Source organism: Mastacembelus armatus, chromosome 18 (assembly GCF_900324485.2).
Source record: "Mastacembelus armatus chromosome 18, fMasArm1.2, whole genome shotgun sequence".
In the NCBI taxonomy this organism is placed as follows: domain Eukaryota; kingdom Metazoa; phylum Chordata; class Actinopteri; order Synbranchiformes; family Mastacembelidae; genus Mastacembelus; species Mastacembelus armatus.
Genome location: NC_046650.1, coordinates 17,682,849 through 17,695,664, shown reverse-complemented (window position 1 = coordinate 17,695,664; position 12,816 = coordinate 17,682,849). Strand labels below are relative to the sequence as shown.

At 44.4% G+C, this 12,816-nt stretch overlaps 2 protein-coding genes across 3 annotated transcripts in view; both read right to left on the bottom strand.

The window, feature by feature from the left end:
- The window catches only part of LOC113125486 (uncharacterized), a 50,200-nt gene extending 37,816 nt beyond the window's left edge, over nucleotides 1-12,384 (bottom strand). Inside the window, exon 1 of the mRNA XM_026298975.2 lies at nucleotides 12,076-12,384. Within this exon, the coding sequence (XP_026154760.1) occupies nucleotides 12,076-12,268 (193 nt within the window). The 5' untranslated portion in view covers nucleotides 12,269-12,384. The remainder of the gene's footprint in view (nucleotides 1-12,075) is intronic.
- LOC113141572 (butyrophilin-like protein 9) lies at nucleotides 3,333-5,652 on the bottom strand. 2 transcript variants are annotated; one of them, XM_026326083.1, is made up of 3 exons: nucleotides 5,614-5,652; nucleotides 3,716-4,039; nucleotides 3,333-3,632 (listed from the first exon to the last, which is right to left on the bottom strand). In XM_026326083.1, the coding sequence occupies exons 1-3, from the start codon at nucleotides 5,642-5,644 to the stop codon at nucleotides 3,535-3,537; spliced, it is 453 nt and encodes a 150-aa protein (XP_026181868.1). In that variant the 5' UTR covers nucleotides 5,645-5,652; the 3' UTR covers nucleotides 3,333-3,534. The 2 variants fall into 2 exon arrangements, with proteins under 2 accessions (XP_026181868.1, XP_026181860.1); XM_026326075.1 differs by lacking the exon at nucleotides 5,614-5,652 and adding an exon at nucleotides 4,613-4,656.
- Nucleotides 12,385-12,816: the final 432 nt, after the last annotated feature.

The window sequence follows — 12,816 nt, the reverse complement described above, 5'->3', positions numbered from 1 at the left end:
CTGACCTCTGACTTGTACCTACAGATGTTGACCCTCTGAACCTGTACCGTACAGCAGGTGTTGGTGCTGACCTTTGACCTGCAACTCCACATCTGCCAGTCTTCGTTCGTTTCCAAACGCTGTATGGGGTGCAACGTGTAGGTGCCGCTGTCAGAGAGCGGGGTTTTCTCAGAGTGAGGCTCAGGTCTCCAGTGATCAGAAGCGTCAGTTTTCACTCGACGTTCGGTCTCTGTAACGCTGTGGTTGGGTTTTTTGAAGGTCATCACCTTCTGGCCCGCGCTGGTGGATGGTTGAAGGTGTGAGGTCGTACGGCTCCACACACTGTGGGACGCAGAGGTACATAAGAGATCTGACAGGCAGCAGGACTGACTCCGCCCCCTCATACACCTCTACACCAAAGGCATGCTGGGAAACTGTGAGGACACAGAAGACAGAAACGTGCATCAGTGGTTCAACTGGACTCAGATTTTGTTGCTGACTAACAACTTCTTGATAATGTTTGTTTTGCCGGCCTCCAGTGGTGTCTTTAGGCATAATCAAGCATATTTTGAGCACAGACCCTGAAAATATTTGGTCCTGTCAAAAGGTTCACACTAACATAAGTTAACCCTAAGGTCCGGCTGATTTTAGAGCTAGGCCAGAACTAATTACAGCATGGAGAGAGGGTTGTAGTAATTGTAGTGACGGACATGAAGGACAAAGCAGAGAAGCAGGTGGAAACTTCACTGACTTGCAGGCATAAAAGCAAAAACGTTCTGGTGTGAACACCTGGCCTCCTGGATATTTCAGAAAAGGAATGTAAAATGAAACAATTAAGCACACCAGTGTGTAGGAAATGACGTTGATGGTCAAAAATGAAATGAGTGCAGACATAACGTCTGGCTCACACAAACCACTGAACAATTTTCTGCTGAATGCAAGTCGTCCCTAAGTTACACACACTGCTGTAAATTAAACAGTGAAACCGTTTTGCGCTCCCTTGACAAATATTGTGTGGCCACAGATGATGGACAGGCTCTTATTTCTTACAAATTAAAACTTTGGAAAGAGGGAAGATAAATGTCTATGTATCGACAAAGATCTCTATTTAAACTCTGATCTGGTTCCCGGGTTCACATTAGACACAACACGGTGTGAAACTACCAGTTACCAAGTGAAGTTTCATGACATTTGTCTCATGTTCAGTGTTTATTAAGAAGGAATTTCATTGATAGTGTTTGTCCTTTTTCTTTAGAGCTTCGCTTCACAGGTTGGTCCTGTTGGATTTCTTTGATCTTACTACTGGGGGGTTCCAGTCCCATAGTTGCAACTTGGCACAAGCAAACGATCAGTCACAACAGCGTGTGGATCGTCCACTGTATCAGGCTTCTACAGGTACTAATTACCTGCGGATACAGCCGTCCAACACACTCAACTTCTCAATTTTTACTTGTGCCCAACAAATAAACACACAGTTCAGTGGGAAGTGACACCGTTCTACTCGGTTGGCAATTGCCTGTCCAACGTTCCCTTTTCATCAATAACCAACAAACTAAGCATTCACATTCACTCCACAGTACTGTTTAATGTGGCCCCTAGTGTCCCTGACACCGGGAAATACCTATCATGTCCCTGACATGGGAGATTATTTTGCCATGGTTCTTTTATCCAAGTGGTCTTGTCTAACAGTTTTTCACCGTTCGTGCATTCGAATCAATCTGATCCTAATCCCGCTCTGCAACGGTTATTTAAATTAGACTCACACATTATTTTTTCTGACGTCCATTAACACAATTCACCCGCGGATCTTACCTGATTGACGCGAAGGTCCCTTCACGGTTTCCGTCAGACAGTTGGGCTGAGAGGATGTTTCCAGACGGGGACCTGCCGACCTCCCAACGAATTCACGTGGGTGGATTTTCTCCAGCCGTTTCTAACGACTCTGACTCTGCAGAGATTCACGGCGTCCTCGTCCTCCCTCTTCATCCAAACTGTCGTATTGGAAACACCAATAAATATGTCAGGTTTACGCTACACTGACATGGTTCTTTTCCTGAAGGTAATGAAACACACGACAACTTTGTACCGAGTATATGTCTGCAAGTGAAAAAGGCCTCAGTTGCAGACGGAGAGAAGAGACTTTCTTCTCTCCCCATGCGACCTTGACTCTTCTACTTCACCTCCTTTCACTGAGCAGTCCTTTATTTTTATAGTGAGGAACAAACAAGGCACATGATGCGTGGGTGCAGTGAGAAGTTTCAGCTCATCATTTTTCACAGGTCAAAAGGTTATGAGGTTTATCTGGTAAGATAGACACCTGCTAAAACATCTTACACAAACATGGTATTGTCTTCAAATCATGTTACACACAATGACAACAATTGTACTTTGACCTCATGACCCCAACAATCATTATGTGTCACAACCACTTATTAGGTTTAAGGGGTAAGTACTTTTTTCACATATGGCCAGGCAGGTTTGGACAGCTTTGCTCCCTAATAAATAAAGTCCTGATTTTAAGAGCTGCATTTTTCATTTACATGGGTGAACTTTGTGTAATAAAATTAGTTTGAAGATTGTGTGTGACAAAACTGTAGATATGTTAATTTAGTGTAGAGTTTCCTCCAAAGTGAGACCTCTCACTGTTCAGAGGATGTAAAACTACTGTCCAGTGACATCACACCGATCACTGTGACATCACTGATCAATACTGATCAATAGTGTTACGCCCCAGCCTAGGGGTTGCCGGAGCGTAACACGATTGTGGAGTTTCCTCCAAACCTCTTCCACTCTCAACAAACACGAACGAGACGAACTACAATTAACAAGAATATTTATTCTGTTTAAACACAGAATACAATACAGAATGTTCAAAACAAACAAAACGCTAATTTAGCCTACTCAAACAAAACGCTCCGTGAGCCCTACGATACTATACGAATACTGGAAAACAAACACAAACGCTAAATATAGCCCTATGGTCTCAATCAAAAGAAACAACACAAAATCACAGGTCGTCAGCCTGGAAACTCCTAAAACAAACAGGAGAAACAAACACAAACGTAACCTACGAATCTAAATATGACTAATCAAAAATAACGAAAATACTATCAACACTAAATCTACAAAACGAAACAAAAACCTAGTCTCTAACTCGAAGTCGAAATCTTTATCAAAATAGCTGGGAATGGCAAAGCTGGGAGAAATAGCTCTCCTAAGCAGCAGTCCGTGGGCTTCTTGTCGTTCTTTCCGGGAAGTGTTGGACCAATCCCGGAAGTCCAATCCACGGGCTTCCTACGTCCACGCCCACTCCATCTTCCGTCACACCCACACACATACAACAACGAAATGGGGAGGGCCAATAACACACAACCACACACACATAATGACCCCTAGGGTCATAACAATAGTGAGTGTCAGACTGTGAGAGTCAGGAGGAGTCAGAGTGAAGAAGAAGACAAAGCGTCCTCTGTTCTTCATCCATCGTCCATCAGCTCCTTCACCTCCATTTTCTCTCTGATCCAAAGTCAGATCTGACCAACAATCAAAGACTGATCAAACTGATTGATCAGCCATCAGAGGAGTTGGATCAGTGGAGCTGCTTCTGTTCCTGATGTCCACTGAATTGTCCTGGACTCTATTCACTTGTCTCTCTGCAGAAGAGACAGAAGACAGTCAGAGAAAAACAACTAGACAAACAAACAAACAACCAGAGACAAACACAGAGACCTCGGACCTTTGACCTCAAGTTTTACTTCTTTCTCCATCAGGACTCTTCCCTCCCTGTAGACTCTGCAGGTGAAGGTTCCTCTGTCTCTGCCTGTTGGATGTTTCAGGGTCAGACTGAGGTCTCCAGTTCTCAGCAGGTCTTTCTTCATCTCTGTTCTGTTTCTGTAAAACTCGTCCTGTTCTTCAGGTCGGTCAGAGCCGTCCTGATACACATGGACCTTCCTGTAGATCCAGTTCATCCACTCCACTCTGACGTCTTCAGGCAGGTCAGCTGTGGTTATGAAGGGCAGCTGGACAGACTCCGCCCCTGATTCCACCTCCACCTGTGGGACTGAGAGGACAACAGACACAACATGAGCTGGACAGACAGCAGCAGCAGCAGCACTGACACATTTTCTTTGACTGTATGAAGTGAAATATTTGTAGTGGAAACAGGTCTGACTGGTTCCAGTCTGGAATCTGCCCCATTGGTCCATTTAACAGAGACAGAGTCTGTGGTGTGTGAACAACCAACAGCACAACTCCCTGTTTTCTTCACTAACTTAGTGTCATTGTCAAATGTCCAGATCAAACCTTTATTTACTGGCTCTGACTGAGGATTAGTGGCCCATGATGGGACTCCACTAACTGGGAGGACAAACTGCACATTTCCATGTTTCTATGTCATTTTGGTTTGTTGACGTTTCCTTTGAGACACAAATGAACAAGGACAAAGAAATGATGGTCTGATTAGATTTTCAAATCCAAAGACAATGAAGAAATAATGGAAGCACCTGTGATCTCTCTATGATCCACACATGGAGCTTTTTAACCCTGACAGAGCGGATTAGACTGGGTCTAACAGATTTTCTCCTCTAGATCCAGGACTGAAGACTGGGACAGTTAGCTGAGCATAAAGACTGACCTTTGACTTTCAGCTGCATCTGTTTCTCCATCAGGACTCTTCCCTCCCTGTAGACTCTGCAGATGAAGAATCCTCTGACTGTTGGATGTTTCAGGGTCAGACTGAGGTCTCCAGTTCTCAGCAGGTCTTTCTTCATCTCTGTTCTGGTTCTGTAAAACTCGTCCTGTTCTTCAGGTCGGTCAGAGCCGTCCTGATACACATGGATCTTCCTGTAGATCCAGTTCATCCACTCCACTGTGACGTCTTCAGGCAGGTCAGCTGTGGTTATGAAGGGCAGCTGGACAGACTCCGCCCCTGATTCCACCTCCACCTGTGGGACTGAGAGGACAACAGACACAACATGAGCTGGACAGACAGCAGCAGGCAGCTGTGATCTCTCTCTGATCCACACATGGAGCTTTTTAAACCCTGACAGAGTGGATTGGACTGGGTCTAACAGAATTTCTCCTCTAGATCCAGGACTGAAGACTGGGACAGTTAGCTGAGCATAAAGACTGACCTTTGACTTTCAGCTGCATCTGTTTCACCATCAGGACTCTTCCCTCCCTGCTGTAGACTCTGCAGGTGAAGAATCCTCTGACTGTTGGATGTTTCAGGGTCAGACTGAGGTCTCCAGGTCTCAGCAGGTCTTTCTTCATCTCTGTTCTAGTTCTGTAAAACTCGTCCTGTTCTTCAGGTCGGTCAGAGCCGTCCTGATACACATGGACCTTCCTGTTGTTCCAGTCCTTCCACTCCACTGTGACGTCTTCAGGCAGATCAGCTGTGGTTATGAAGGGCAGCTGGACAGACTCCGCCCCTGATTCCACCTCCACCTGTGGGACTGAGAGAACAACAGACACAACATGAGCTGGACGGACAGCAACAGGCAGCTGTGATCTCTCTCTGATCCACACATGGAGCTTTTTAAACCCTGACAGAGTGGATTGGACTGGGTCTAACAGAATTTCTCCTCAAGATCCAGGACTGAAGACTGGGACAGTTAGCTGAGCATAAAGACTGACCTTTGACTTTCAGCTGCATCTGTTTCACCATCAGGACTCTTCCCTCCCTGCTGTAGACTCTGCAGGTGAAGAATCCTCTGACTGTTGGATGTTTCAGGGTCAGACTGAGGTCTCCAGTTGTCAGCAGGTCTTTCTTCATCTCTGTGCTGTTTCTGTAAAACTCGTCCTGTTCTTCAGGTCGGTCAGAGCCGTCCTGATACACATGGACCTTCCTGTTATATATGTCCCTCCACTCCACTGTGACGTCTTCAGGCAGGTCAGCTGTGGTTATGAAGGGCAGCTGGACAGACTCCGCCCCTGATTCCACCTCCACCTGTGGGACTGAGAGGACAACAGACACAACATGAGCTGGATAGACAGCAGCTGGCGACTGTGATCTCTCTCTGATCCACACATGGAGCTTTTTAAACCCTGACAGAGCGGATTGGACTGGGTCTAACAGAATTTCTCCTCTAGATCCAGGACTGAAGACTGGGACAGTTAGCTTAGCATAAAGACTGACCTTTGACTTTCAGCTGCACCTGTTTCACCATCAGGACTCTTCCCTCCCTGTAGACTCTGCAGGTGAACGTGTTTGTGTCTCTGACTGTTGGATGTTTCAGGGTCAGACTGAGGTCTCCAGTTCTCAGCAGGTCTTTCTTCATCTCTGTTCTGTTTTTGTAAAACTCGTCCTGTTCTTCAGGTTGGTCAGAGCCGTCCTGATACACATGGACCTTCCTGTTGATCCAGTCCTTCCACTCCACTGTGATGTCTCCAGGCAGGTCAGCTGTGGTTATGAAGGGCAGCTGGACAGACTCCACCCCTGTTTCCACCTCCACCTGTGGGACTGAGAGGACAACAGACACAACATGAGCTGGACAGACAGCAGCAGCAGCAGCACTGACACATTTTCTTTGACTGTATGAAGTGAAATATTTGTAGTGGAAACAGGTCTGACTGGTTCCAGTCTGAAATCTGTCCCATTGGTCCATTTAACAGAGACAGAGTCTGTGGTGTGTGAACAACCAACAGCACAACTCCCTGTTTCTTCACTAACTTAGTGTCATTGTCAAATGTCCAGATCAAACCTTTATTTACTTGCTCTGACTTAGGATTAGTGGCCCATGATGGGACTCCACTAACTGGGAGGACAAACTGCACATTTCCATGTTTCTATGTCATTTTAGTTTGTGGACGTTTCATTTGAGACACAAATGAACAAGGACAAAGAAATGATGCTGTTTTGATTCACTGTTTTTGTGCCTGATGATCAATGTAATAGAAACAGTTAGCTTAGCCTTAAGACCTTTAACTGACCTTTGACCCAGAGCTTCATTTGTTTCTTCATCAGGACTCTTCCCTCCCTGTAGACTCTGCAGGTGAAGGTGCCTGTGTCTCTGACTGATGGATGTTTCAGGGTCAGACTGAGGTCTCCAGTTCTCAGCAGGTCTTTCTTCATCTCTGTTCTGTTTCTGTAAAACTCGTCCTGTTCTTCAGGTCGGTCAGAGCCGTCCTGATACACATGGACCTTCCTGTAGTGCTTGTCCGTCCACTCCACTATGGAGACTTGAAGCAGGTTAACTAAAGCGCTGCAGGGCAGCTGGACAGACTCCGCCCCTGAGTCCACCTTCACCCAATGGGTGGAGGTGGACTCTCTGAAGGTGGACCTCTCAGCTACTGAAAGGACAACAGACACAACATGAGCTGGACAGACAGCAGCAGGACTGACAGGAACAGCAGCTCCCTGTTCCATCCTTCTCTAACAGAAACCAATGGAAACTAGTTTTTGAATGAAGACGTTTCATTGTTCCTGACATTTGGAGCAGTTCCCAAAGAATGAGTCAGGAACCAATCAGATGAATGAATCAGTAACAGTGTTCCTGAAGAACTGACTCAGGGACTGTGCAGTCCATGATGACAAAGGACTGAGACCAGACTCTGAGACTCTGTTAGTGAGATTATTGGGAAACTACAGTTACAGACAAAATCCAACAATTACACAGCTGGATAGAAAAGGTCAGAAACAACAAGAACATGTTTGTTGTCTGGTCCCATTGGACTGGAACTGGACTAATGACTGCAGTGTTACTAAAGTCCAGGTTTCAGTCCTGATTGAGGATCATCAGCAGCTACTTATTAGAGACTGATTCATTCTCTGTTTGGTCCTGAAATGAGCTGAGACACAGTCAAAGATCAACTACAGGAAACATGGTAACCATCAGCATTATGGGTAATGTAGTAGTGACATACCTGTCCTGAAGTAGTAAAAATATATGAAAAGACGCACAGCAACAGCAAGAACCACAAGAACCACAGACACAGCAACAAGACCTTTGGCCCAGGGTGGAAATGGATCTGTGGAGAACAGAAACAAAGAAGAACATGACCTCTGACCTCTGACCTGTACCTACAGCTGTGACCTCTGACCTGTACCTACAGCAGGTGTTGGTGCTGACCTTTGACCTGCAGCTCCACATCTGCCTGTCTTCGTTCGTTTCCAAACGCTGTGACGGTGCAGGTGTAGGCGCCGCTGTCAGAGAGGCGGGGTTTTCTCAGAGTGAGGCTCAGGTCTCCAGTGTCCAGAGCGTCAGGTTTCATCGACGTTCGGTCTCTGAAACGCTGGTTTTGGTTTTTGAGGTCATCACCTTCTGGGCCGCGCTGGTGGATGGTTGAAGGTGTGAGGTCGTAGTGGCTCCACACCACTGTGGGATGTAGAGGTACATAAGAGATCTGACAGGGCAGCAGGACTGACTCCGCCCCCTCATACACCTCTATACCAAAGGCATGCTGGGAAACTGTGAGGACACAGAGACAGAAACGTGCATCAGTGGTTCAAACTGGACTCAGATGTTGTTGCTGACTAACACTTCTTGATAATGTTTGTTTCCTGCCTCCAGTGGTGTCTTTAGGCATAATCAAGCATATTTTGAGCACAGCCCTGAAAATATTTGGTCCTGTCAAAGGTTCACACTAACACTAAGTTAACCCTAAGGTCACGGACTGATTTTAGAGCTAGGCAGAACTAATTACAGCATGGAGAGAGGGTTAGTAATTTAGTGACGGACATGAAGGACAAAGCAGGAGAAGCAGGTGGAAACTTCACTGACTTGCAGTCATAAAAGCATAAAACGTTCTGGTGCGAACACCTGGCCTCCTGGATATTTCAAGAAAAGGAATGTAAAATGAAACAATTAGCACATTACAGTGTGTAGGAAATGACGTTGATGGTCAAAAAATGAAATGATTGCAGACATAACGTCTGGCTTCAACACAAACCACTGATACATTTTCTGCTGAATGCAAGTCGTCCCCTAAGTTACACACACTGCTGTAAATTAAACCAGTGAAACCTTTTGCCTCCCTTGGCAAATATTGTGTGGCCACAGATGATGGACAGGCTCTTATTTCTTACAAATTAAAACTTTGGAAAGAGGGAAGATAAATGTCTATGTATCGACATATCTCTATTTAAACTCTGATCTGGTTCCCTGGTTCACATTAGACACAAACACTGTGTGAAACTACCAGTTACCAAGTGAAGTTTCATGACATTTGGTCTCATGTTCAGTGTTTATTAAGAAGGAATTTCATTGATATTGTTTGTCTTTTTCCTTTAGAGCTTCGGCTTCACAGGTTGGTCCTGTTGGATTTCTTTGATCTACTGTGGGTCCAGATTTGTGCTGTTGGTTCTGTTTCCTGTTGGTCACTGATTTACTGTAGATTTGCTCTTTTTGATCCACTGGACAAGTCCAGAACCAACTAATTCCAGTCAGTGTGTTCACATCTCATCACGCAAAGTTAATATAGTTCTTCCATGACCTGCAGTGACCTGGGGACTGTCTATGATTGATGGTCATGATGCAAAGACGCAGCTTATTTCTGTCAGTCTGTCATGGTTGAAGTTGTGTCTTCTAGTCTGGATTTGAGAGGAGATGAGGTTTCTTCATTTTTAGGCCTGAATGATTTGAATATTGGTCAACATGAAAGTATTTGATAAGAACACAGATATTTGGTCCTTTTTCTTCTCAGTCCTTTGGCCTGTGAATCAGACCATCATGGTGGAGATTCTCAGTCATCCAGGTGAAGTTATCTACAGTATTTTAGGTTGAAACATTTCATTACTCATTCAGGTAGCTTCATCACTCTAAGGGAAAGCTGGTATGAAATCTCAAATTTATCCTTTGGGTTGGTTTTACTCCACCCCTAGCCCAAATAGGCTCATTTTGTGAACTCTGTCCAAAATATGAACATCACTGTTTTGAAAAGAGTGTCCTGTTTCCTCTAAATGGAGGTGCACAGCTGACTGTGGTCCTGAGGAGCTGCTCCTCCTGTGCTGGACCATCCTCCTTGTAACTGGTTGTTTGGTTTCTCCAATGTAGAGTTCTGAGCTTTCTTCCTTACACTGGACAGCAAAGACCATGTGATGGCCGCCCCGTGGCCACCCACAGCTGAGACTAATGTCGGTAATCCTCAAGCACTACACATCTGAGTTTCTTTAGTTTAAGTTAATTTCAATGTATTTTACATTAGTTTACAGATTACACAAATAAATCACACATTTTGTTTCACAGTATATTTATTTTGCATGTGGACAATACATTGTCTTCCATCTGTAGCGTGCACAGTTAGGAAATTTTTGTATAGTCACATTTTAATTTAGTTACTTTTAAGCATATTTTCTAATCATTATTTCATTGAGTTACCAGTGCTGGGATGCCGATGGTGGTTGGTGCTGCTCCTGGAGGGATGTTCTGGCAGGCCTCAGGCAAAGGATGGACTCCAGGAAATAAAACACTTAAATAGAGGAAGGGGCCAATTGGACTGTACTATGTGCTGGCCACCTTGTAGGGGAAGTTGGGAAATTTGTTTGGAGGTTTTGTTTATTTGTAAAAGTTATGTTAGAAGTTTTAGATATTTGTTGGGTTAATATTTCATTGATGATATTGGGATTGAGATTAATTTAATATTTATTTGCTATTTGTAGTTTGTTTCTTTGTTATCCCCCTGTGTGTGTTAAGTGGTCTGATCAGCCACTATATATGTCTCCTTCTGTGTTCAGTCTGTGGGTCACTTTCTCTTTAGTTAGTTTGCACAGTGGTGTCCTTTTTTAAAATTGATTTAGCCTGAGTTCAGTTTGGTTTCTTTGACTGGTTTTAAGAGCTCATGCTATGATTATAAAGTTAAGTTGTTGTCTATTTCTTTTTGGGGAAATAAAAACCCATTTTTTTCAGATATTTTTGTCTGTGTCCTCGTCTGTGCCGGCTCGGTCCCTTACAGACCACATGGCTGTTCTTTTGCTTTTGTGTCCAGTCTTTATGGGGAACCAGTCTCTGTCTTGTGTTGGTAGGTTTGAAATGAACTGGTATCTGATGCTTCCCAAAAATCCTTTTAAACCTCTGTGTGGGTTCCCTCAGGGGTCCATCTCAGGGCCCCTTTAGTTAAATCTTTACATGTTTCCTTTAGGCCAGTTAATACGCAGCAATAATGTGTCTGACCATAACTATGCAGATGACACTCAGATTTCCATTTCACTCACAGCAGGTGAATATGGACCAGTGGATTCACTGTGTCGCTGTATTGAACAGATCACTGTGTGGATGAAAAAGAACTCTCTCCAAATAAACAGAGACAAGACTGAAATAATCATCTTTGGGCCTCAGAAACAAAGAGAAAGTGTCAGCAGTCACCTCGAGTCTCTTTCTGTAAAATCTAAATATCAAGTTAGAAATCTAGGGGTGATCATGGACTCAGACTTGAATTTTAACAGCTACATTAAATCGATAACATCGTCAGCTTTTTATCATCTCAGAAACATCAGAATCAAAGGGATCAGGTCTAAACCAGACTTGGAGAGACTCATCCATGCTTTTATCTCCAGCAGGTTAGATTACTATAACTGCTCACAGGGGTCTCAAAAAGAGCTGTAGGGCAGGTGCAGTACATTCAGAGCACTGCTGCATGTGTCCTGACTAGAAACAGGAAGTACAACCAAATTACTCCTGTTCTCAGATCTCTGCACTGGCTTCCTGTCTCTCAGAGAATAGCCTTTAAAACAGCACTGCTTGTGTATAAGTCTCTTCATGGCTCAGCACCACATTACATCTCTGACATGTTGGTACCATATGAACCATCTCGAACTCTGAGAACATCAGGGACAGACCTTCTGCTCGTGCCCAGAGTCAGGACTAAACAGGGAGAAGCAGCGTTCCAGTTTTATGCAGCTAAAACCTGGAATAGTCTCCTGATGATGTTAGACAAGCCTCATCTCTGACAATGTTTAAGTCCAAGCTAAAAACTTCTTGTTATCTCAGTATATGACAGTTGAAAGTTTTGTATCTGCACTGATTGTCCTTTTATTTCATTTGATGTTTCCGTCTACTGCATTTATGTGAAGCCACCATCATGGTGCAGTTACAGCGAGGATGAAACAGCAAAGAGCTGAAGTGTTGGTGAATCAGATCAGAGGGAGGAAGGTGGTCTTACCGTGCACCAGGATCCCAAACACCACCAACATCTTCATCTTCACTAAAGGCTCCAACAAACACAAAGTCCCCGTGAAGCTGCTTCTTCCTAAACTGCGTTCAGATTCAAAAACAGCTTCAGGACATGTTGACAGCAGCTGCCACTGCCCTTCCCCAAAGTGTGAGGACACTTTCTCTTCCTCTTTCAGCTCCATGAAGCTTCTCAGGTGCTGCAACAGAGGAAAGCGCCTGCAGCAGCTGGTGCACTGAGATCCACACTGAGTTGGTATTGTTGTCCTACCAATCGGCTTTAAAAGAGTTTAAAGTTCTGATAAAGTTCCTTTTGGGTTTGGATCATGATGATTTTGCCTGTGCAGCTGCTCTGAAAACCGCATTCAAATTTTCTGTCTTGAGTTCATGAGGAAGTAACATGTCCAGGTGTTTCCAGGCTGCAGATGTTGAGGAGAAACTGTCTGTGATCATGTTCAAATAGCAGCATCCTCATTTTAAAAATGGGTCCAAATCTTAGATGTTCTATGTTGTTGATGCCAAATGGACTTGAAGATATTTCCATGTCAGAGCTGATCAGAGTCTCAGGATGTGAGTATTGGCTGTTGTTGCTAAAGCAAAATCAAATTGTCAGATTTCTGAATGGAGTTTGGTGAAGTTCTGTCTGTATAAGGAGGAGCAGGGTGCTGTGTCTGTGGTGAATCCTGGAACTTTTCCTCAGACTCACATGAAACTTTTCACACCAGGAAAATAA